Source organism: Nilaparvata lugens, chromosome X (assembly GCF_014356525.2).
Source record: "Nilaparvata lugens isolate BPH chromosome X, ASM1435652v1, whole genome shotgun sequence".
NCBI classification, from domain to species: Eukaryota; Metazoa; Arthropoda; class Insecta; order Hemiptera; family Delphacidae; genus Nilaparvata; species Nilaparvata lugens.
In genome coordinates, this window is record NC_052518.1 from 95,485,349 (window position 1) to 95,509,940 (window position 24,592).

Below are 24,592 nucleotides of genomic sequence, written 5' to 3' on the forward strand. Positions count from 1 at the left end.
TTTCACATTTCTTTTCAAATATTATTTGAAAAAAATATATATATTCTTAATCAATTGAGATTTCTGATAGAATTTTTGTTGAAAAATGTGTTTTTTTAGTTAGGCCTACCTCATCAACGAAGAAGCACAAAGGAAAATGGCGGGATAGTGCGTTCAAAAACACGGACGATGTTTTCATTCCCTAATTTGTTGTCTGAAAATGGAATATCCAACTCTCTTACTGTTGAATATAAAGTAATTGGAAGAATACCTATTTACTTTTCTTGCCCTACCTACTACCATAGGTAAGGAAAGTACCTATTGCTTTTCAAAAAAAAAATGTGAGGTACACTCCAATATTTAAAGTTTTCTATACGTTTCAAGGTCCCCTGAGTCCAAAAACATGATTTGAGAACAAGATAACACTCCATTCCTAATCAACCGATTGGCTTGAATTTCAAACTTAACGTCCTTATACCATGAGGATCCGGCAATAGGAAATCTATTATAAGTGAATCTATTCAGACCCCAACTATACCGTCGTAATAGATGCGCTGAATTCATTTCGCGCGTCTTCAGAATGCATTGTCTATTATGTGAAGCGTCTATTTCGCTCGTATAGTTTACGTATAAGAGACAATCCTGCATCCTGGTAACGAGCAAAAGAAAAATTCAGTGTCTAAGAAGCCCGAATAGTTGGGTCCTTAGTGTGAAGAATGCCTGGCCTCAAGTATCAGTGACACCATTGTGTAATATTAGTGACACCATTGTGTAATATTAGTGACACCTTGTGTAATATTAGTGACACCATTGTGTAATATTAGTGACACCAAGCAAATTATGTAACGACGGCTGGAGCTCTTTTAAATGCTTTTGAAATCTGAGTTTCAAAAAAACTACATGACAATTTTTTCCACAACTTTCTAGTTATATAATCTGAACCAATACTTACCACGATCAAGTGATTGTGTGTAATAGTTTAACGATATTTTTTCAGACAAAACTGGATATCAAGGAACTGATATTAGTCCGCTCATCATCCAAATAGTGAAGTCTTGTGAGATTTTAGGAGTTTGAATTCTAATAGACTATGATATTGTTCAGTAAGGCTAAGGTTGCTGATAGATCATGTTGAACCTAATAAAAAACACGCATGATAAAAGTTACGAATAAAATAGTTTTATTTTAAATAGTCAGAACATTGTGGTGCTTATTAACATTTAATAAAATAACTTGTTACATATAACAGCCATTTACCATTAAGGTGATGAAATAAATACAAAAATAATATCAACATTCAAAATTAAAAATTCACACCAATAAGAATGGTAAAAGCGAGAATTTAGTAGCTGTAACATCTATACAATATATTGAAATATTATCAAGCTAATAAATGAGATTAGTTGAATATAATACAATTTATCAAATTGATCCAGCTTCTGGAACAAGTAAGGTGATGCATATACATTTGATCACATGCTTGGTGCTCCGGAGAGCAACAATATCGGGGAGATGTCAATCATGCGATAAACTCAAAAACTTCAATAAGGTTTTTGACACCATTATTAAACCAATCATCGATGCCAATATTCAGATCAACGGACCTGTGTTTGCATACGGGCAAACCTATTCAGGTAAAACATACGTCAGTAAAATCTTCCAAATGGCAATCAATTACATTCTCTATTCGATTCAGAATACTCCACGCCGAGTTTCTCTTGAGAGTGTCATACATGGAAATTTAAAATGAATGAGTGAATGATTTTCTGGTGAAAAAATCAGGAGGACTGCAATGGTCAAGTCGTTGTCAGCGATGTTGAAGAATGTTCATGAAAAACCTCGACAGAGGTACTGGAAGAAAAAATGAAAGGAGATAAGAACCGGTGTATATGAGACTTACATGAACAAACGCATTTCCAAATCTCACTCTATATTCAGAATTATATTGTAAAGATGAAACGGGGACTGACGCAGTCGTCTTTGGGAAGAATCGCCGCCCAACACCACACTAAAAATATACTCAGTTTTGCCTCAACAGCGAAGAGAATTAACAACAAACCAATCCTGCTATCAGAATCAGCTCTCATACAACGTTACCTGAAGCAAATTGCAAAATTGAATCAGTAGCTTCAAGTTGCCAAACAGAAGAGGCATGTTAGACGTGAAATCTATTTCCAACAAATTGGAAGAAAAAGATGAACTCAATAAAGAACTGGATGAAAGAATCAGCCGTCTGAAGGGAGCATTAATATCTAGACGAAGTGTTCTAGAGCACGTTGACCACGATAGGTAAGATATTTGAAATTGATGTTATGAGAGGCAGAAATCGTGTTTTTCCGACATGGTGGAACATAATTGGCACAATTTTCTTCCGAAGATTCCAATTCAAGTTTCAAAAAATAATTATCCTATTCGAGTCCTTCAATAATATTGATTTGTTCAGAGTAAAACTACGTTTCCAGAGTGCTGATTTCTGTGAGTTGACATGGAGGAGTTGGAGTTGCATGGTGACTCACCAATGATTGAAAGATTTGTTGCAATTATAGAATTATTTATTTATTCATGAGCAAACAAATCATATCCATGGAATTCCTAGGCCTTAATAAAATATAATTGATACAAATCTTTCTCTCAATGGTGAGTAAGAGACTAAAGGAATAGGACCAAGTTTGTTTGCTTCAATTATTTATTGACATCATCATCAGCATTTTCAATATTTAAGTTATAACTGATTTTTCAAGGCGGAAGTCATCTGTATTTTATATGAAACTTTATTACTGAAGAAAAGTTCTTTTAAACTTGAATTTTAAAAAACACTTTTGAAGTGAAAATACACTTACTTTTGTAGTGACGATCGTTTCGACCTGTTGTTGGTCATCATCAGACTGTGGGAATTTACTCAGATGACAAGGCTATCAAGAGCCTTTTTTTACTTATCAGTCTTTTTTACTCATCAGTAAAAAAGTTCTTTTACTGATGAGTTTTATGTTACAAATAATGTGAACAATAACATTGATTTGATTTGAAGTGAGATCACTACTCTAGAAAAGCAGTCTCACACTGAAGAAATCAACAATATCATTGAAGGACTGAAACGGAGAATTTTTGTTTGAGATTTGAATTTGAATCTTCAGAAGAGAATCTGATCCAGGTTAGAAGCTGTTGATGAAAAAGTAACATTTCTGAAAATTGGCTTGGCCTTCGGGCGGCAAACGTCTATCTGTCTCACCGAAAAAAGTCACACTTTTATCCCTAGATGTAAAAATAACTTCATTTTGATACTTTATTAATAATTAGCCGAACAGCTGGTGTTGCTGAAACAGGAATCAGTAATGGTGAAAGTATATCAGTCGAAAGTAGAAGTAGATATTCCTTGTAAATGTTTAGCTGGTCAGTTTTGTACTCCTATAACTATCATAACACGTAGATAATCATAAGGAAAGTGCAGAAGCTTATAATAAGTCCTAGAATAATTGAGTCCCTTCGTCTGCGAAGGTTGATTCTCTGAAGAACGCCATTGATTAATGGAAAACGACTGGAAATGTCGTGCATACGCATTTGCAATCTTTTCAGATTGAGCCTTTGTGAGACAAGATTATCTCTCGTCTCTACAGCAATGCTGATCTGATCATCCACTAGTTTGTCAGACCTGAAAATAACACACAGTTCATTAGAATTAGTTTAAAGCTATTTGTTAATGCTGCAACTGTATTATTGTATAACTAACAAAGGAATTATGACAAGTATCTACTTTCCTCCGCCTACTATTTAGAGTAGTATCTACAAGACTCACATGTAAACTAACAAGTTTTCAAGAGTGTGGAGTGTTGAGAATGAGAATACTGTATTGCATATTATATAAACTTTGCATGTCACAGCTTTGGCATTGCAAGCTGAGAAATAAGATAATAGGGAAGAATATCCAAAATACATCATTTAAATTTGCCAATATTATATTGGAATACACTGGCATTCTGAATATTATTGAAATAAAAAATGAAAGTCTTATAGTGTAATAACAAAATCTCTATGGCATATAGAAAATATTATTCACTATTAATTTATAAACTGGATTGATCATTGAAGAAATTTATAATTGAAAATTGTTGAAAAGTTGCGCTCTCACTAAAAATGAAGCTTAGAAACACAATGAAAGCTATCAAGTACCCTATTTTATTTGTACCCTATTGTATTTGAAAAGGACACTTGATAGCAACATTATTGTGTTTTGTGTTTCAATAATTTTAGTAGAAATACAGAGAAAAGTGAGTATGAAGTTTAGAATATTATTGACTTTTCATGTTAGTTATCTGATGATTAGGGACTGAGAAATTTTTATTTGATATTACGATTTTCATGCTTTTTATTTATATCACCGGTAAAAACGCATATTTTAATCCTCAATTTACAGTAAAAGAGCCATTAAACATCTGTTATAATTCTATAGATAAGGATAAAATGCTAAAAGCATTTCCAATGTAGGATAATTATTCTCAGGCAAAAAAATATTCGGGAAGGACAAGTTGTGAAGAAGTTTAAGATAACATATATTTACTTACAATCTCAAGTGGTCATATTCTTTGGCGTACAATTCCGATCGTCGATTCAAGCCCGAAGTAGTCTTGTATGCACTGAAAAAATAATTATTTTACATTAGGGCTATGTGGGAAAACTATAATAATTATTTATAGCTCTAGATCTCTAGAAGAAAGTATTTTTGAAATTTACAACTAAAGCAGGAGAAAGTAACATCAATTTCCAATAATGCATTTTTTTAGAATTCTAAATTGATCAGTCACGGGAGTATTGAAACAAGAATGTTGAGTTGATGAAAGAACAAATTGATATAGAATGTTGAAAGAATAATAGAGAAAATTATATCTTTGAACGAAATAATTCATTGAGGAAAACAAACATAAGATGAAGAACCACTACAACTCATGTAATATTATTCACTCTATGAAGAAATAATAATTGACGACGATGTTCAGATGTTTGAAGATCGAATTCTAATGTCAATTATTTATACATTTTAGAACATCTTAACCTTCCGGCAGTTGCGCTGTTGTAAAAAGTACAACAGTGCCAGTTTTTTGCTGCACAAAACTATTGAATAGGGTGGTGTCAGTGAATTAGTCACCTATGCATTCCAAAACTATCCTCCACTGAGTTGCAGTATCAACCGAGCAATGGTTCAGTCTATGGTGCCATTTACTCGCGACAGTGCATAAGTCGCACTGTGCATAAGATAGGGAAAGACTGTATACGGGGACTGTAAACGAACCAATAACACAGATTTGATGGCTTTGCTTGATGTACCTTATTGGGCTATGAGATGGTAATCATCCAAATGTTCATAGGCGTAAAATAATCCAAGAAGATGGGAAAAGTAATTATACAATTGAAGAGCTCTATTCCAAACGGGTCCAAGTCACAAAAGTGTTTTTCTCAGGAAATCGATTTTTTGATAGTCATCACTTAAATGTTGGCAAATGTTTATAATCCAATGTATAAAGTGTGTATTTTGAATTCCATACAATAATTTTGCATATTTTGAAGTAATTTCTGTGTAATAGGTAAATTTCCTTGTTTTTTTCCAAAATGTCACTAAGTCCATGGACTTGGTGACATTTTGGAAAGAAACTTGGACTCGGACCTTCTTCATGTCACTAATATGATAAGTTTCTTCAAGTGCTGTATTTGCTGAGTTGAATATATTTTGCCAATTTTTTTGAATAAATTTTCTTGATCACTTGATGTTCTTGGTAATCCCCAGTGTATGTATTCTTGACTTTCACTGTTCTCTTCCCTTGAAAACGCGCTGATCTCGAAGTAAAAATGATAGTTAGGCTTCAATCTGTAGACAGACCGACAGAAAAAGATGCTCTGCGCATGCGCAAAGGACTAGGGTTGGAATGGAAAGGAACAGCAATGGACTTAGATACACTTTGGAAAAAAACGTGATATTGTGATATTTATTTTGTAGTGACTAATTTTGTAGTGATAGTTTGGAGTAGTTAGTATGCTAGGAATAATCAGCTGATATCTCGATTTCCACAAAAATGGACTTAGGCCCGTTTGGAATCGAGCTCTTCAATTAATTAATATGTTTTGACAATAAACAGAGTACATAACACTTGGAAAATTGTATGTTGTATAAAATTCAACACGCGACTGCTCGTGTAATTGAGTAGGGCGCGACTACCGGAATATAAGATTAATATGTTTAGCTCTCATAATCCTCTTAACAACAAACAATATAACAAACAAAGTCTTCAGTAACGTAGTAACGAAAAAAGAAACAGCATGGGAGCTTGATAAACAGCTGTTTACATTCATTTGTAAGTACAGTAATAAGCATTGAAGAGTCTATGATGATGAGTCGTATGAAATGATTTATACGAAATTCATTTTTGTTTCATGATCCGATCACATAATATCACAAAGCGGTAGGGAGGCGACTTTCACAGAGCTGGAAAGTTTATCATTCCTACCGAACGCCCTGTGATCTGTGCGGCCAGATCGTCAATTGTTGTTGAGTTATAGAACCCACAAACATGGCCGCCTCAATTGAGTTTCCGCCAAGTGCTAGTAAAGTTATCGTTTTTGCAAGCAAAATTCAATAGTTAGGCCTGAATCTAATGGTGAATGATTCAAGTTTATGAAAGAAACTTTGAGTGACGATGTTCTGCGTGCTGCGTGAATGGTCTTGGAAAATGAATGAAGCCGGTTGAAATGACTAACGGAATTGTTGTGATGCATGACAACTCGGACTGACAGTGCTGGTGCAACCAAAAGGCTTCTCTAGCAAATCAAATGGGATAATTTCGATCACTCACCATACAAACCTAACTTGGCCACTAGTAGCTCATATCTTTTTCTCAAACTCAGGACATGACTGTGAGGGCAGAGCCTCCAAATTAACGAGGAGCTCCAAAACAACATCATAGCTCATTTGAACTCATTTGGCCGCAGTATTTTATGAAATGGTTTTGGTAGGCTGGTCCACTGGTATGATAAAAATACCTCAACCTTCACGGCAATAATGTTGTAGAAAAATCATAAGTGTAAGTAACTTTTGGTGGAAAAATGATCCTTTTATAATATACATTCATCTTTTATTTATGGCCAATCGGAGGTTGAAAAAGATGACTCTCTTATATCGAGCTTGATTTTGATTTAGAATAAAATAATATTCTTTTCTGTATCCATTAGTCAAAAAATCTTATTCTTGTCAAACATGTTTTGTAACTAATAGTGTTGTCAGTTCATTATTTTTGTATACATTACATTTTTTCCACAAAACTTCGATAATGAAGAAAAATAATCAAGGCATGATAATGAATGATTTTATAATAATAGAACGGGTCGCCGCCAACCTGTCTCCCAGACATCTAGTCTCCTCGCTATTTTGATCACAGGCGTCAGTAAATCCCCTGGCAAAATGCACCATTGCCGTTAACGGCGTCAACTAGTCTCCCCGACAGTTAATCCCCTACTAGAACAAAGGAGCTTGGTCGTCGGCGACAACTAAGCTCCTCACACGCTCACGACAACTAAGCTCCCCGACAGTAGATCCCCTGCTAGATATGAGGGGTCTGGTTGTCGTGATCGTACAGAAAAATAATATAAAATGGGGTAAGATTGGTAAGATGACAGTGTTCCAACTATTAATTAATGTATGTCAATCATGTAATAGGTGAAACCAAATTCATTATTTCAATTCATAGCATATAACTACAGATAACGCAGATCAGCATTAAATATGAATCATGTTGCATGGAAAATATCCAAAGAAGTAAAGGAATGAGAATGAGAGAAATAAATTACAACTTGAAATGTAACAATGATTTACATTTTTCGACACTGCAAATTCTTTAAACTTTCTTGAACGACAACGCAAAATGCTAGCAAAAACCAAACTCCTTGCACGCTAACGTCAACTAGTCTCCCCGATAGCAAATTCCCTACTGGTTGAGAGGGGACTAGCGAGCATGCACTCTGAGCTTAACAATAACACTCGACCACAGCTAAAACTTTCATCATTTGATCAAAGTTTGAGCTGTATTTGGGTTCGCTATTTTGATCACAGGCGTCAGTAAATCCCCTAACAAAATATACTGTACCATTGCCGTCAACTAGTCTCCCCGACAGTAAATCCCCTGCTGGATAGGCCTATGAGGGGGGTCTGGTTGTCGTGATCGTACCCGACAACTAAGCTCCCCGACAGCTGATCCCCTATTGAACATTGAAACCAGCTTGAAGCGGGCGGGGAAGTAGTACAATCCCAGACACTGTTTCACACATTCTATGAATTCGCTTAGAAGAAAAAAGAAGAAAAGCTTGTTGATGTTGTCACTTCTATCACTGCAAACATAAAATGAAAAAAATAAACTATTTCTTTATCATAATTCAACTGACTTGGAAATGTTCCTTATTGAATTGGCAATCATTTTCAGAATGAGTTTGTACGTCTCGCAAGTGATTCCCGCATGTATGTATAGAATATATAACATATATCATCAAGCAAAACTCTGATCTACAGTTTAGTCTTCAACTTATGGCATTCAAAACTTCAGATTGAAACTTTATACTCTTATATTTTTGTTTTTCCATGTAATGTGAAGTGTAGGAATAATTCTACATTGATTTGTCACTGTTCTCTTTTGAATAACTATTCATTAATTTGCAACTATTCTCTTTTGATTAATTATGATTGATCAAAATTAATCTTAATTTTTTAATATGGTATTTTTTACTAATATGAAATGTAAAGAGCTGTGTGGCAGCGAGTCCTAACTTCGACCTTAATAAAGTCGGGTTCGGTGACGACAACCAAGCTCCTTGCACGCTGGCGTCAACTAGTCTCCCCGACAGTTGACGTTAAAATCCGACAGTTAAATTCCCTACTGGTTCAGAGGGGACTAGTTGTCGGGACCGTAGACGACTACCAAGCTCCTCGCACGCTCACGACAACCAAGCTCCCCGACAGTTGAGCTCCTCTCTCAGGAGCTCAGTTGACGCCGTCAATGAATCCACTCGAAAGCGGGTTTAAAAGGAGCTTTACTGACGGGGAGCTTAGTTGGCGCGTTCCCAATAGAACATTAGAATGATGATAAATTGATGATGAAACTCACTCGATATCACTTCTAACGCTATGCAGTAAATCTTCTCTTTCCCGACGTGCTCTGAAGTTTTGCTGTGTCTTTTTGAATTCTTGAGTGTAGTCTTGGAATATCTCTCGATGTCTTTGTAGCGTGTGAACCATTCCAGCCCCAGTTCCATTTCCAGACTCTGTCATCCCCATTTCGCCAAGCTTATCATTGATATTACTCAACTGAAATTGAAACAAAATTCAAACACTGAACCTATAAACCAAATAAAGATCTAGCCGATTTATAAGAATACTCCATTAAAAGCACAAACATAATACAACTAATCTAATAGAGTAGGGAAGAGACCGTAATTGGTGGAAGATAAGCAAAAATATTGGAACAAATACATGTTCTGAAACGAGTAAAATTAGAAGGTTAAATCTGGAAGTCTTTTTGATAGAGATTATACATAGTTTCAACCAGTGCATCATGCAAGTGATGTTCTTCATTAACAAGACTCTCTTCCAGTATTTAACTTAATTCCTGCTTACCTCTGTGAATAATTGTTGTGGACCATTATAATTACTTTTTCATGTTAGTTTATGATAGTTTCATGTTCCACGATAGTGATATCGTGGTCTATAGCGTGATTTTGAAGTCAGCATTATTGTCAGGTTACAAGCAGAATGTAAAAATGTTAGTTTTGAGAAAAATGATTTTGAACGACTGAATATTCACTATATTTAGGCTTTATCTGTTACCGGTATATGATTCGAATGTTTCCTTCTCCATTATTGAAAAAAAATTAAAAATCAAATCAAATTGGTTTTTATTATCCATGATAACAGGGTACGAAAATTCAAATCATACAAGAACGTCACATCTTCTGCAAACAAATAATCATAAATAAAACTTAAAGGTTGAAATTAAATAATTAATCGTTATAACTAAATCTAACTGCAATATATTGCAATATATCGTAGTTACAGAAAATACAACATTTTTTTTTAAATAAACTTCATGAAAACTCTCCACAAAGGCAAAAAGCCTGTGTGTGGAAGAGGGTCTTGACGATGATTGGCTAACGTTGGATTGTCCTTGTACTTGCATCTATCAGATTCTTGGGTAAACCAGATATCGGAAAATATTTAAAGTTTTAAGGATTTAAAGTATAGAAGATGTAAAGATTTAGAGTTAAACTTGGACCATCATTACACGACATTAAAAATCATTGACATTCAACGAGAAAACGTGCATGTGTATTTCTGGGAGCTGGCAATGTATTGTGGGAGTTCAACTGAAGATGGCTTGAAGGCGGGACGGGTAGATGACCACTCCAAATCTATATATCATTCTTGGTAGAATCAAATCGTCATGATTCTAGCATCTACCCTACCCACTGGTAGTGACAATCAGATAATTTATTCTACCTGATAACTTAATATTATGAGATGAAATGCTAATAGATTTCATAATATAGAAAATTACCGTGGACAGCAGTTGTTCCAACTCTCTTACAGCTGTTTCAAATGTATGCTCGCCAGAAAGGAGTGGCTCAGTGTCGCTGTAATAAAAAAATAATTGAATTAATAAATAATTATCATTAAACGAAAATCCATTTAAATTCTGTAAATCACCCCGAAGACTTCCGCTACTGCATATATTGACAACAGGGTTAACAGCTAGATGGAAATTCGATGAGAGCTACTATCCCAAAATTATTTGTCAGCCCGGGAAATTGATTAATTAATTATTTCCTCAAATTATATAACATATAAGTAGAAATTAAATAGTATTTTGGAACTAATCATAGGAGCTAACTCATTGTTAGCATAGAATAAACAATTTAAAGAGTCAGGGTTGTGTGGCAGAGAGGGCCTGGAGTCCTAACTCCGCCCTAATAAAGGCATATAGTCAATCAACCAATTTATTGCTTTGGAAGATCAATATAATTTACTTCTAAAATGCAGCACAAGGATAAGTGACACAAATCATTGATAATCAGTCAATTCAAGTTGCTCTTGATTTAAAAGATTCAGAATTTTTATCTTTGAATGAGATTATCATTGCTTCTTTTAATAGATCTTATCTATATATCTCAGAAATGATTGTAATATCTCAATAATCATTGACTAAATAATTTGTTGGTGGCACCAATGTGTTCTACAATGGCCAAATAGTATGTAAAATTTCATTTGGAATCCAATGCAATCAGTTCCAAATTCATATCTTCAATGGTTATTAGGTTTTGTTTTTAAATGTGTACGATTCAGTGTATTCTATTGAATAACTCAGAAATTATTGTAGTGTCTCAATAACTATTGGCTAAATAATTTTTTGGTGGCACCAATGTGTTCTAAAATGGCAAAAATAGTATGTAAAATTTCATTTGGAGTCCAATGCAACCAGTTACAAGTTCAAATTTTAAATTGATATTTAGATGAATGGTGGTAAAGGTGCACATATGAGACAGCACTCCTGAAATATATCATTTATTGATACAAAGAACACAATTTATTAAAATGATTGGAGACGGACCAACAGACACAGCCCAAAACTGTTCCTTCTCCGAAGTTTGATTGAAAAGGTATCTTCAACTGCGATAATAGCGAATCAAATATCAATCATTTTTCAGCAGCTGTCCGCTGTTCATCAACAGCGAATATTTTTCAAATATTTCAGTAGTATACTTAGCAAAATTGAAGTGGTATATTTTATTGTTTCCAGCTTCAATGATGGAGCCGTAATATACTAGTTTCAATACATTATAAAATAGTCAATAATGGGGTTCCTTGAAACCCTCGCAAATTGTAAATCCTCATTAAACGAGTATTTAATAATTTGATTGAACTATTACTAAATTCTAAATTGATAGTTCAAAAAATCAATAGTAATTAGTGTAATTTGATTTACTCACCCTCCAGTTTTCATAGAAGCCAGACCGATTCCCAGTTTACTTAGGCCCACCAACTTTTGGTCTATTTCATTTTCATATCTCCTAGCTTGCTTCCTAAGATCTGAAACAAATAATTATTACCTATAATAACAGAGCAAATATTAAAGATATCTATAACAGTAGATGTTTCTTAACAATATAAATAGGAGTCATAAATATCTTACATCTTTGAAATAATCTATGTTATTTGATAAGAAGTGAAAATAGTTACCTTCTAATTTGATAAAATTTTTGAAAGAATTTAGTCCATGTACTGTATCTTACATATAATAATTTATTCTGAAGGTTTAGAATGTAGACTAAATTTCTAGTCTGAGAATCAAACGAACATTAATTATTGTTTCTATCAAAAAAGTGTCATTTATACAAAAAAATACCACAAAAAAATACATATGCATACATGCATATTATAAAATATATAAAATATTAATATTATTCATACACAAGTTTTTGAAAATTCATTACTCAAACTTAATCAAGAAGATATTACATTTTCAGGTAGCAGTACCTAACTATGTATGAGCAGATAACGTCCAGTGTAATAAAATCATGATTTCTTTCATAAATCTTAATCAATTTAATGACGTAATTCTTGTCAACCAATACAGAATTTTCAATGAATTTCCATCAAGAATTTAACTTAGGTTACGTCATATGTGCCCATTGACTCATTCATTGATTAATGATATCTAGTAATTTTCTATAATAAATGAAATAATCCTGTTCTGATGACAATTATTAAATTATTGGTCGTCCCGAGTGCCCATACTTATTGTATTTTTTGGAAATTGAATGCAATTTGTATGATAATTAATTAGTTCTATTAGTATACCTAAATAATTTATTTTACAAACAAGTTATATTTCACACTTCCGTGATTGATAGGAATAAAGGTGATTTGGATAATATCCTAACGTTAGTATAGAGTATAATTATTAGTGTACCCCCTTTTATTCTCATAATTATGTTAATAACATTGATCAGGTTTTCCAGATTCAGTTTATTGATTGATTTCACTCAATCTGGGCTACTAGTAGGATGAGTCACATCTAATGAACCATTCTGAATGCTCAGTGTTGACGATGACACATTTGGCCATAAGAGAAAGCTGAAGAATGTCTATTTATTACCGTATCTATTGTAGCTCTCTCAATTCAGTCCCAAAGGAATCAGTTAGTTTAGTAGTTCACAAGAACCAGATATGTATTAGAAAAACAAACTCTTGTAGTATTTATTACAAAGACCTTGAGAATTGATAAAACTTTTACAAATCACTTCGGTAGTTTGGATTAACTGGATCTCTATAAAATTCAGGTAAAAGAAATTATAAAGGTATTGTAATTATAGTATTTAGAGACATCTGCAGGTCTACTGTAAACACCTTTATTTCAAATTCAAATTCTATTGACAGGAAATCTACGGAGAACGTGACTGATTCTGTTTAGAATGCATGAATAATTATGTTTAATTCATAACAATATATCTCATTTTGAAAAACTAAAAGGAGTGAAGTGAGATATCAGAATTCTGAATAAATTTGAAATTATAGCTAAAAATGAATTGAAATGATACATAAAATGTAACTTATATGAAAAAATCATGAAACCCGTGGACTAATTACCGGTGGACACTCATTACATCAGAGCAAAATTCCTGGTAATTTCCAAATTAGCAAGTAGCCTAAACCTAAAAAAAACCGTTGAACACATTTCAAATAATATTACAAACTTGTTTCATTGGATTTATCATTGAATATTTATCACACATTATTCGACTATTTCAGTACCCATTAAGGTGCAATTCCTAAGCGACAACTGTAACGACTCTAAGGGGTTGAAAGCGTTTTTTCAGGCTTATTCAAACCAGTCGTCAGGGCAGTAAGCTCTCCGATTGGTTAACTTATCAGCTGATTCTTAAACGCCAACACAATCAGCCAATCGGAGAGCTTCCTGCCCTGCCAACTCATCAGAAGACGCATGAAAAAACGCTTCGTGTGCCTTGGTCCTAAGGACCAAAGCATATTAAGCGTTTTTTCAGACGTTTTGAGGCGGCGTTTTCAGAGTCGGCAGGACAGGTACATCAGGAATATCTCCGATTGGCTGATTGGGTTAACTCCTGAAAAAAACGCTTGATATGGTCTGGCCCTAAAGGTCCAATTCCTAAGCGACGACTCTACGATTCTAGCCGCTCGGTAGCGGCTCCCGTCTACCCGTCTCGGTAGCGGCTACTGACGGTACCCGTCAGTACTATACTATATATAATATGGTGACGGCTGTATATCCGCCGTTTAGCGTATCTGTGGTTATAGCCACAGCGACTGAGATATTGTAGCTGCGCGGCTAGAATATTAGTATTATGAATTGGACCGTGGGCGCGCTGTATTAACGGCTGTACGTAACGACAATATCAGGTACATTTCAACATATTGAATTGAATTGAATTGAAAATTTCTTTATTCATCAAAATGCACAAAATACATCTGAACAGTGTCAAATTACAAAAATAATTATTAATATCGTCACAAAATCATCCTTTACACATACAGAAGTCAAAAATTCTGATAAAAACAAGATTCTAAAATCTTACAGTCAAATTGACATACTCCTGCAAAGAGTATAGAGATAGTCCCACCAAATATTCCTTTAATTTTTTTTGTAGGTATTCAACCTCCTCTATTTCTTTCAACTCTCTAGGAAGTATATTGAAAAATTTTCTCCCCATAAAAAGTGTTTTTTTCTTAAAGAAATTCAATCTATGCCTCTCCTCGATCCTTCCAAATCTGGTGTTGTAGCCATGTGTTTCGTTTCTTGATCCTGTTGACGAGCATTTTTTAAAGTACATGACTACGTCAAAAATATATTGCCCATAGATTGTTAAGATTCCAAACTGTGGAAAAACGAGTTTTACTGAGTCTAATCTTTTTAACTTCATTATTATTCTGAGAGCTCTTTTTTGTTGTAATAGTATCTTATCAAGGTTACTCTTGGTTGTACTTCCATAGATAGCAAGTCCGTATGCCAGATGAGAATGTATTAAAGAGTGGTACAGGGATTTCATTGTCTGTATACTGCAGATATCTGTCAATTGCCGCAAAGCAAAAAGGCCGGGGGATATCTTTTTTACAACCTGAGAAACATGTTTATCCTATGATAAGCTGCTATCAATATCAAGGCCTAAGAATTTTGTGCCATCCACTAATTCTAAGGTTTCGCCATTTATTTCAACATTTGGGGACCAATGATTAATTCTTTGCCTTGTAGAAAAAGGAACTACAATAGACTATAAATATATAGTCTATAGTCTAAATAAATATAGTTATATACTTCATGTTAAGACGATAATGTGGGCATTGGACCTCCAGGGACATGTCAGGAAATCACAAAAACAAGTAGGCCAGTCGAACAGGCTGGCTACGATCAAAGCATTTCAGAGTAGATTATCATCAAACATTAGATTATCATCAGTGTTTCGAAGTATCACCACAAAATGGAAACTAGCAATCAAACGCCTATCCAACCAAAGCTTTTTACATGTCACAAATACTTGCATCAAGGCACGTCACATGACTGCGCCATCTTGTTAGAAATCAAAATCCTGGTTTTTTGATTGGCTCGCGGCAGTGACCGATCAATTGATCCGGATCAGCAAAGTGATCCGAGCCTCCCATCAATATTATTACAATGCTAAACTTTGTAATAAGATGGCGGATTTTTGTGCCAGGGTACTAGCCGAGATTTTATTCTCTGGTATCACTGAGGAGAAAACTGCATTTATGGCTTACCACTCATTATTTGCTTCTCACCTAAAGTACGGCATAGTGGCATGGAGATCTGCAGCTCAGACAAGTATGGACAAAGTTCTGCAAATACAGAAAAAGGCTCTGAGAACAATTCTAAGAAGGGATATGATGGACCATTGCAGGCCGCTCTTCATCCAGCATAAAGTGCTCGGAGTTGTCTCACTCTACATAAAATATTAAGTAACAACCCTGGCTGTTAGGAGTAGACCAGAATTGAGGGGAGATAGACATGCCCACAACACCAGAAATAGAGCCGACATTGATATCCAGCAGCACCGGCTCACAAAATTCAGCAGGTCACCGGCCTATTCTGGGGCCCGACTCTTCAACCTTCTGCCCAAGGAGCTTAAGACACTAAGCTGATGACGTGATGACCTACCCAGCGCATCTGGCTGGCTAATGGTCCTACTAACTAAAGATTGAATACAGGACTACGGTGTATTTGCTAGAAGTCTGAAAAACTAACTAACCGTGAGGCCCTACTATACACTGGCAGAGTACATAGATGGCCACACATACCAGCATCATAGACCATGAATCACCATTGATTGGGAAGAAATTTGACAATTCCCAAGTCAACGACCATGGAGAAGACTACAACAAGCAATAAGTAAGTCAACCCTCCAAGGGTCGGATTCGGCAACGGAGATAAATCATAACCCAACCTAAAGTGGAGGAGAGCATTTCGATTTTGTAGGTCATGATTGTGACGTTATAGACCCAATTCCAAAATCGTTCTCAGGATGTGAAATATGGACCCAATTCAACAATAATTCATTAAATTCGCCTTGACATTCTCCATCAAGATACACAGTGGTATCTTGCTGTCCATCTACATTCACAAGTACTCCCTACAAATAGTTCTTTCTAGGATTACGAACTGGACGTGAATCTTCAAACTCAACTTATTATGAATTGAATAGGCATTTCTACAAATGAAAGTAGGCAGTGTAGCGGTATGCTACATCCTGAACATGACATCTAGTCTAGTCAAACGTCGTACAATTTTTAGTTGGATGGTTCTTGAGAGAGTGACATCAGATTAATTAGAACTAGGGATATAGCAGGGTTAGGAAACTATTTATTTTCCCCACACAGTAAGCTGAAAAAGTAGATGAGGTGTAAACGTAGTAGGGTAAAGATCATTCAACAAATAAAAGTACGGTATTATGGGATGAATTTCTTTCTCAACCTACCTTCCCAACTATTCATCTTGACTTCAAATAGTTGAAACAAGATTGATGATAAATCTGGAATGTCAAACAAATAATGTAGAGCAATGAATTACACCATCACAACACACAAATTATAATTAATACAGTAGAGAGTAGAACACACAACAGTTACAGTACACAGAAGATGAATAATGGAATTGCAATTTGCTGTACAGATGGCAGAAATAAACCAGCTGACAAGAATGTCAGCTGTTTTTGATTTCCTTTTCTCAATCATATCATACGCATACATAACCTAAAAGTCGGAAGCGGACATTTTTGTGTTCATAACGTGAACGTGATTCTGAAGTTATTTTCAAATGATAATACATTTTTATTTAACAGTGGAGTTAAAGTTCAGTTTATAAAAGGTTTCCTTATGTTTATCAAATCTCCGTTCAAAGAACATACTTATTTGTAGGAGAAGCCGACATTTTTTATCATTATTTGTTCGTTATCTTGAAACGTTGAAAGAGATAAGCCGCATTGAATAATTTCCGTCCAAAGTAAAGTTCTATGCATTAATATTCAATATGATTGAATATGTACAACTTTAAGAAGAGTAGTGCATTTTTCTATTTTTCTCTTGAAGTTGCAGAGTTTTGAAAAACGTGTACCCCTTGTTGAGCACGTGAGCTGATTATATTTCATTTCCAATCTCACATAATATTTTCACCCATTATCCAGGCGTATACAGGTGAATATTAATTTTCATATATTTTTTCAATTCTACTGAAGAATTTATTTTGCAGACTACTATTCATTTTGGAAAGTATGTTTGCCGGCGTAATTCTAGGTCCAGTATCATTATACCTGTCATCAAATTTTTGGTTGAGATCGATTTAGTATGCTATTTTGATCACCAAATCACAAAAACTAAACGGCGCTCACTATTGTTTTTAAAATGAAAGATGTTCAAAGTAGTATAATTATTTTGCACCGTGTCAGCCATTTTGTTATTGATTGAAACTATACAGTACATATCGATTTAATACATATTTCTTGCCAATTTATCGATACATCAACTGAAAAGGCTATATTTATGGTTCTGTCGAACTGTAATCGAACATCAAATTAACCTCTCTATACTTTCTCTTTCATAAAGGGATAGGGTGTATTTTAAATTTGATTTATCGAATACACCTAAGCTTCTAACCTATCCTTTTACCTTTGAAATATCAATGAACATAACTCAATCTGATCCCTATCCGTTTAATGATTATTGACATCTGGAACCGGTAGAAAACGAAAGAACATCTTGTACTAATAAAGTACTTTTGATAACATTTTAAAAATTGTCATTCAGGTACACTTGGAACTATTTTAACTGTGAATGTAATATATTAGAGGTGTGTGAAAAGTCGTGAACAAAGTAAGTTATTTTAGGTAAAACTAAATTAATTTTTTTTAATCTATGATGAGTGGTTGCCGTTTAGTTTTTGTGATTAAAATAACATACTTGATCGATTCCAATCAAAAATTTTATGACAGGCTTAATGGCATTAGGCCTGGACTATAGCCGTCTTTCCCTGATGACACAACATGTATGACGAGCATGTGTGTACACATATGTTCAACACACTTGTCTTGTCATTAGTGGCCACCCTCACTGATCACCACCAGTTTGTGAAATGGAATATTCGTTTTTGTAAGCGTCATGGCCACTACAAGACACGTAGCCTCTTTATAGTTAGTTGCAGTAGTTGCCTCTGACTTGAAACTTGATTTCCAATGATTTTCTATTCATTTGAGCAGAAACAGAAACTGAAAAAATAGTTGATTCTCATGATTACTCATTGTCGTAACAGTACCAGTTTCTCAATGTGTGAACACTCCCAAAAGATTACCAAGGTTTCTGAGTGAACATGAATTCATTGGATATCAGACATTAAGGCTCAACTCACACTTAAGCGACTCAGGTCGAGAAAAGACTCGACTGTAGTCGAGAGCATGTGATTTCAAATGGTGACGTCGCGGAGACTAGAATCGACTGGTCTGAGTGTCACCATTTGGAAACACAATCATGCTCTCGACTAGAGTCCAGTCTTCTCGACCTGAGTCGCGTAAGTGTGAGTTGAGCCTTAGCCTCACTGAGCACACAATTGAATTATTCTGCTGTATAAAATATAGAGTAAAAGCTGGATATAGTATAAATTTCATCATGGCTTTTGGTGAATCTTTTTTAACTCAATTTTTTTCTTCCTGCTGAAGTTAGTAGATAGGCACATTTCATATTCCGATCTGAATTATTAGTCACTAATTCCAATGAACCATGAACTTTTTAGTTATTGTATTATACTTCAAACGTAATCGAGAAGTAGTGGACTAACTACAAACTATCGTATAATCAATTCATTTTTGGTGTAAATATAATTGTCCAATGAAGCCTCAACTTACTGGTGTAGCCTGATTGATCTATGATTGAAATTTATGTATCGTATGGAAATTTAAGCGAAAGTGGTTTTATTCAGTTTCTCTACAGATTTTAGACTGTGGACCATTGTAGTTCTCAAACAATACATTTTGATGAACAAATCTAATAATAGAAAGCGTTATGTTCCTTGTACTTTCAATTAGATTACCATGTTATCAATTGTTGTACTGTTTGGATGATCACGTACACGCCCAAATACTTCTTCATCTTGTCCACTTCTCCAACTGTAATAATTACAATTATTGTTTAAACAAAAATTAAAATTGATCAATCAGAATTCTTATTGCTCTATGCAATTAGTTGTGTAGTAATTAACTCTGATTTCTTGAAGAATCTTTCAAACTCAACCATTTCAAACGATTTTCTCTCTATTAAAATATATTAATCATACTTCTTATTTCAGTGATGGATCGTTTGGGAAGAGCAGTTCTCCAAAGCACTAATTTTCTGAAGCTTCAAAATAAAGTAAGTTATTTTTCATTAACGAAAATATCAGTCTATGGAAACGTTTTCATCATAGTTATAAGACTATGCTAATCGTAACCAATGTCCATTTATCGATTTGTGTAATCATTTATTTCTTCAATGATTAACTTATTTGCATTTTTTTATCAGCTGTGCTTTTAGGCCGGTATTACATTAGGATATCATTATGAGTCACAAAGTGTCCGAGCGAGCCGCAGGGAACCAAGTTGAGATTAAAAAAAAAATTGATGTGATAAATTGTACAATGTATTAGCCATCGTATTTTCACATTGTATTGTAGTTTTGAACTGAACAATTTTTTTGTATTTTACAGAATTTACGGCAACCAGTTCGTTATTTGAATCTTTTGGAGTGTGACAGTAAGTCACTACTGAAGAAATATGGTGTGTGTGTTCAAGATTTCAGAATAGTCGAAAAACCAGAAGACCTTGCTGGAATTAAACGAGAATTTAGTAAGTTTTCAAGCAAAATAAGCAAAGTAAAATTAAGCATCGGACTATTTTATTACGGTGATCGATTTCTTTCATTTCAAATATAATCAATAAAGTTCAAAACCATAAATCGATTAAAACTAATATTTTCGTTCACAGAAGTATCATAAAATTGAAAACAAAGTTCTAATTCAAAGTTCAATTCAATTTCAATTCAATTTATTAATGTCAACAAAAAATTGATATACAATTCATACTTACAAACATAAAATACAAATTCTTTATAAAATAATGAATATTTACATAAAATATCATATTCTAAATAATATTGTTGCATCCCTCTTTAAGCAAAGCTTGTGATGAGGGATGGTGTATCTCTAGAATGTTGGATAGCATAAGATACTAATATACATTGTAATATTAATAACATAATTAGATTTTATAATTTTACATTACAATATCAAGAAAAAAAAAAGAAAATTCCATTCTCTTATGCTATTTTCATACAAATGTTGCTCTTGTAATCAGTATAGGCCTAATTGAGATTCAACTATATGTTCTACATCAAAGATAAAGATCACCAATATTTAAAAATAAAACAACAAATTCTCTTCTGCTCTGTTATACTAAGTAAGATATGTATTCTAAGAATAGAATTGAGATTTACAAACAGATTTGAGAAATAAATCAAAATTAGTCTTCATTTTGTCTCCCTAATAAGTAGTGTCGAAGATACTGTCTAAAAGTTTTGAAAGTGAAAGAATAATAACAAATTGGTATACATTGGGATGCTCCAGAAACTTCAAGCAACAGACGGTTTAAAAGTCTAGGACCATAATACGCTGCATGAGCACTGGCAGCCGCTGTTCTACAAGGTGGTTCTAGCAAAAATCTCTCAGATTGTCTACGAGTAACATAGCCGCCATGAGGGGCTATAGGGAATCTATTGGGCCACGAATAGACAAAACTAGCTAGGTCAAGATCATACAAGTGCTCAATACTGAGAACATTAATTCTTTATAGAGCAAATTTGTTGGATATCTAACCGGTTTTTTCAAGCATATTTTAATAATTTTCTTATACAATACTATAAGAGGCTTAAGAACGGTAACACCACAACCACCCCAGCCAATTATACCATATCGCACAACTGACTGCACAAGCGCAAAGAAAACCATTTTAATTTGCTCAACTGTAAAAATATTTCTCAGTTGAACAAACTTATACAGCGTCTTCCTTAACCTAGAACATAAATATGAAATATGGTCTCTCCATTTCAAATGCTTATCAATGATTATTCCCAAGTATTTGGTGCTGTTCTTAATATTATTATAGGACATAGACAACTATTATCATCGCATCCAGTTTCATGAAAAGCCAAACTCCCCTGGTTATCTGGCTGACCTGCTGAGGTCAAAGAAAATGACACTGCAGTAGTTTTTGCTATATTTAAACTAACTAAGTTGAAATCTAACCAGTTTTTTATAACTTTCAAACCCTCATTAGCTCTACAAAAAACATCTTCCCATTTTGATGCACAGAAAATAGCAACAGTGTCATCAGCAAAAGAAAACAAAGAACAGCTCTCAAGCTCTATCTTGAGTAAGTCATTAATGTAAATCAAAAATAATATTGGACCCAGAACAGTTCCCTGTGGCACACCCATCGTAATTTCTAATTCTGAGCTCATTATACCATTAACACCAACCACCTGTGATCTACAACTGAGATAGCTTTTGAAGAAACCCAAAGCAACACCTCTAATTCCAATACCTTCTAACTTTCTAAATAAAATATTGTGGTCCACTGTATCAAAAGCCTTCTGGAGATCTAAAAACACAGCTATACATTTTTCTTCCCTGTCCAGTGTTTCAATAATTCTCTTAGTAACATTATATACAGCATCAGAAGTACTTACACCCTTACGAAAACCAAATTGGCAATTAGATAAAATTTCATATTTTTCCAAGAATTCGACCAAACGAGTCTTAACACATTTCTCAATCACCTTTGACAAAAATGAAAGCAGAGAAATTGGGCGATAGTTCCCTGGATCACTTTTGTTACCATTCTTATGCAAAGGAATAACAGTGGCCTTTTTCAACTCGTCGGGGAAAACACCATTCAAAAAGCATAAATTTATTACATGAGCCAGAGGAACTGAAATTATGCGAGAATTTGAACTCAGACATTTAGAAAAAATTCCATCAAATCCTGGTGCTACCCCTTTCTTCAAGTTTTTAATACACATATCGATTTCCTCTGCTATGACAGGAAAAAAGAAAAACGAATTACAAAACAATCTATTAGTTTTTTCCCTAAAAATCTTGTCCTTTACCTTAGTAATTTTTTCAGAAATTCTTCCACCAACACTCACAAAATGTTCATTAAGCTCCTCTGCTATTTCATTTACTTGATAAGATCTCAAAATGCGATTATCCTTGGAAACCAACTCTTTAATAGAACAATTAGTTTTACAAGGGGTATCTGTTGCTTCATTCACAACCTTCCATACAGCCCTTAGATTATTTCCACATTCAACTAATTTATTCTTGAAATACTGTTCCTTTAGAGTTCGCAATGCCGACTTCAGTGTTCGATTATATGATTTAAAACAATCCATCAGCTGTACATTAAATGGTTGTTTACGAACCATAAGAGACATTTTGTCTTTTCGCCTCATACATCGAAGAATACCATTAGTCACCCAAGGTTTGATTTTCTTTGTATTATTACTAATCCTTCTCCTAACAGTTTTTGCAGAGTCAAATAATGAACGAAGTCTATCATAAAACAAAGAGAAAGCTAGTCTGGGATCGTTCTCCTGAAGAACATCGTTCCATGTTTCTGTTTTAATTTTTGATTGAAAAACATCTTCATTAAATAATAAAGCCTGAACATCCTGGGAATCAGATTCAACATCTCTGCCATATGACAACCGGCTCTTACGTTCTACACAACACATCACTGCATTGTGATCTGTGATTGCACAATTATATATAGCTGATTTGAATAGACAATGCTTACTTTTCAAAAAGATCTGATCGATACACGATTCACTTGAAACAGTACATCTAGTACTGCCATAGAGATAATTTATAAAGCCATATTCAAGAAGATTATCCAAAAATCTATTACCCACAAGAGACAAATTTTTATCAAGAATATCAATATTAGAGTCACCAACAATTAACCTATTTTCGAAATGTGCTGTCTCATTCAGAAATAATAAAAGTATATCCTCCACTCACCTCTCATTTCCAATGGAGTGAAATTGGAAGATGTTTTATTTCATTAGTACTCGTATATTCAACTAATTGTATTATATTATGGCGCTTGTAAAAAAATAGGAAAACACTTTTTTGCTATTGCCGTTAAAACCAATCATTCAGATAACTGTATGCATAGATGTAACGTGCCATCTGATTAGTGCATTTTTTATTGTAAATAATACACATCTATTTCTCTATCCATGACGAACTGCAAGTTAATAATTCGTTTTGGACTACTTTGACTACTCTACAGTCTGATTACAGTCTAATACTACCTGGTAATAGTTTTGAACTATTTTGACGACTCTACAGTTTGATTACAGCCTAATCATATACAGCCTAAAAATAGTTCAAAACGAAGTTGTAAATAACTTGAAATGGTTTTGTACCCATCCCTACTTCTGTTCAAGTTTTTGTTATCAATTTTATCGTTTCAAATGTCTATGGAAGTGTGATAATATGTTTTGTTTTGTTTGCAGAAGTTAACGAGTATGTAGTGAAGGCACAAATCCTGGCTGGAGGAAGAGGTCTTGGAGTATTTGATAACAAATTCAAGGGTGGTGTTCATCTTACCAAAAAGTATGTTACAATATGTTGTAATATCAGCAAATACGTTCAAGTTATATTACTCAGTGCTTCGGTAATTCGAAAGTTCGATTCTAGAAGCTTTAAAGATCTTTGATATCATCAAATGTATCCCACAGATACACTGCAATTAGTCTGACGCTTGTAGGCATGTGAAACATCCTGGAAGCTTGTATGATGTAATAATTCATCATGTTTATTTGCAGCAATAAATTATTTGAGGTCATTATGAAATTTGTACTGTATTGTACTTTATATCTGTATTTGTTGTATTGTTTTTATAAACTTTATATTTGTATTACTGTATTGATTTCATACAATTTTATTCATCCATTTTTGAT

At 34.0% G+C, this 24,592-nt stretch overlaps 2 protein-coding genes across 3 annotated transcripts in view; one reads left to right on the top strand and one right to left on the bottom strand.

The window, feature by feature from the left end:
• Window positions 1–1,136: 1,136 nt before the first annotated feature.
• On the bottom strand, window positions 1,137–17,228 carry LOC111059116 (Golgi SNAP receptor complex member 1). The gene is made up of 6 exons (XM_022347077.2): window positions 17,026–17,228; window positions 11,992–12,091; window positions 10,563–10,638; window positions 9,117–9,316; window positions 4,539–4,610; window positions 1,137–3,628 (listed from the first exon to the last, which is right to left on the bottom strand). Exons 1-6 carry the CDS (start codon window positions 17,039–17,041, stop codon window positions 3,394–3,396), a joined length of 699 nt encoding a protein of 232 aa, XP_022202769.1. The 5' UTR covers window positions 17,042–17,228; the 3' UTR covers window positions 1,137–3,393.
• The window catches only part of LOC111058219 (succinate--CoA ligase [GDP-forming] subunit beta, mitochondrial), a 30,367-nt gene continuing 18,985 nt past the window's right edge, over window positions 13,211–24,592 (top strand). Inside the window, exons 1-4 of one of the 2 annotated variants that reach the window (XM_039442755.1) lie at window positions 13,211–13,344; window positions 19,881–19,942; window positions 20,277–20,415; window positions 24,146–24,245. In XM_039442755.1, coding sequence (XP_039298689.1) covers window positions 19,883–19,942; window positions 20,277–20,415; window positions 24,146–24,245 — 299 coding nt within the window. In that variant the 5' untranslated portion in view covers window positions 13,211–13,344; window positions 19,881–19,882. Of the gene's footprint in view, window positions 13,345–17,260; window positions 17,741–19,880; window positions 19,943–20,276; window positions 20,416–24,145; window positions 24,246–24,592 lie in introns of those variants that run through there. The other variant, XM_022346061.2, reaches the window with a different exon arrangement.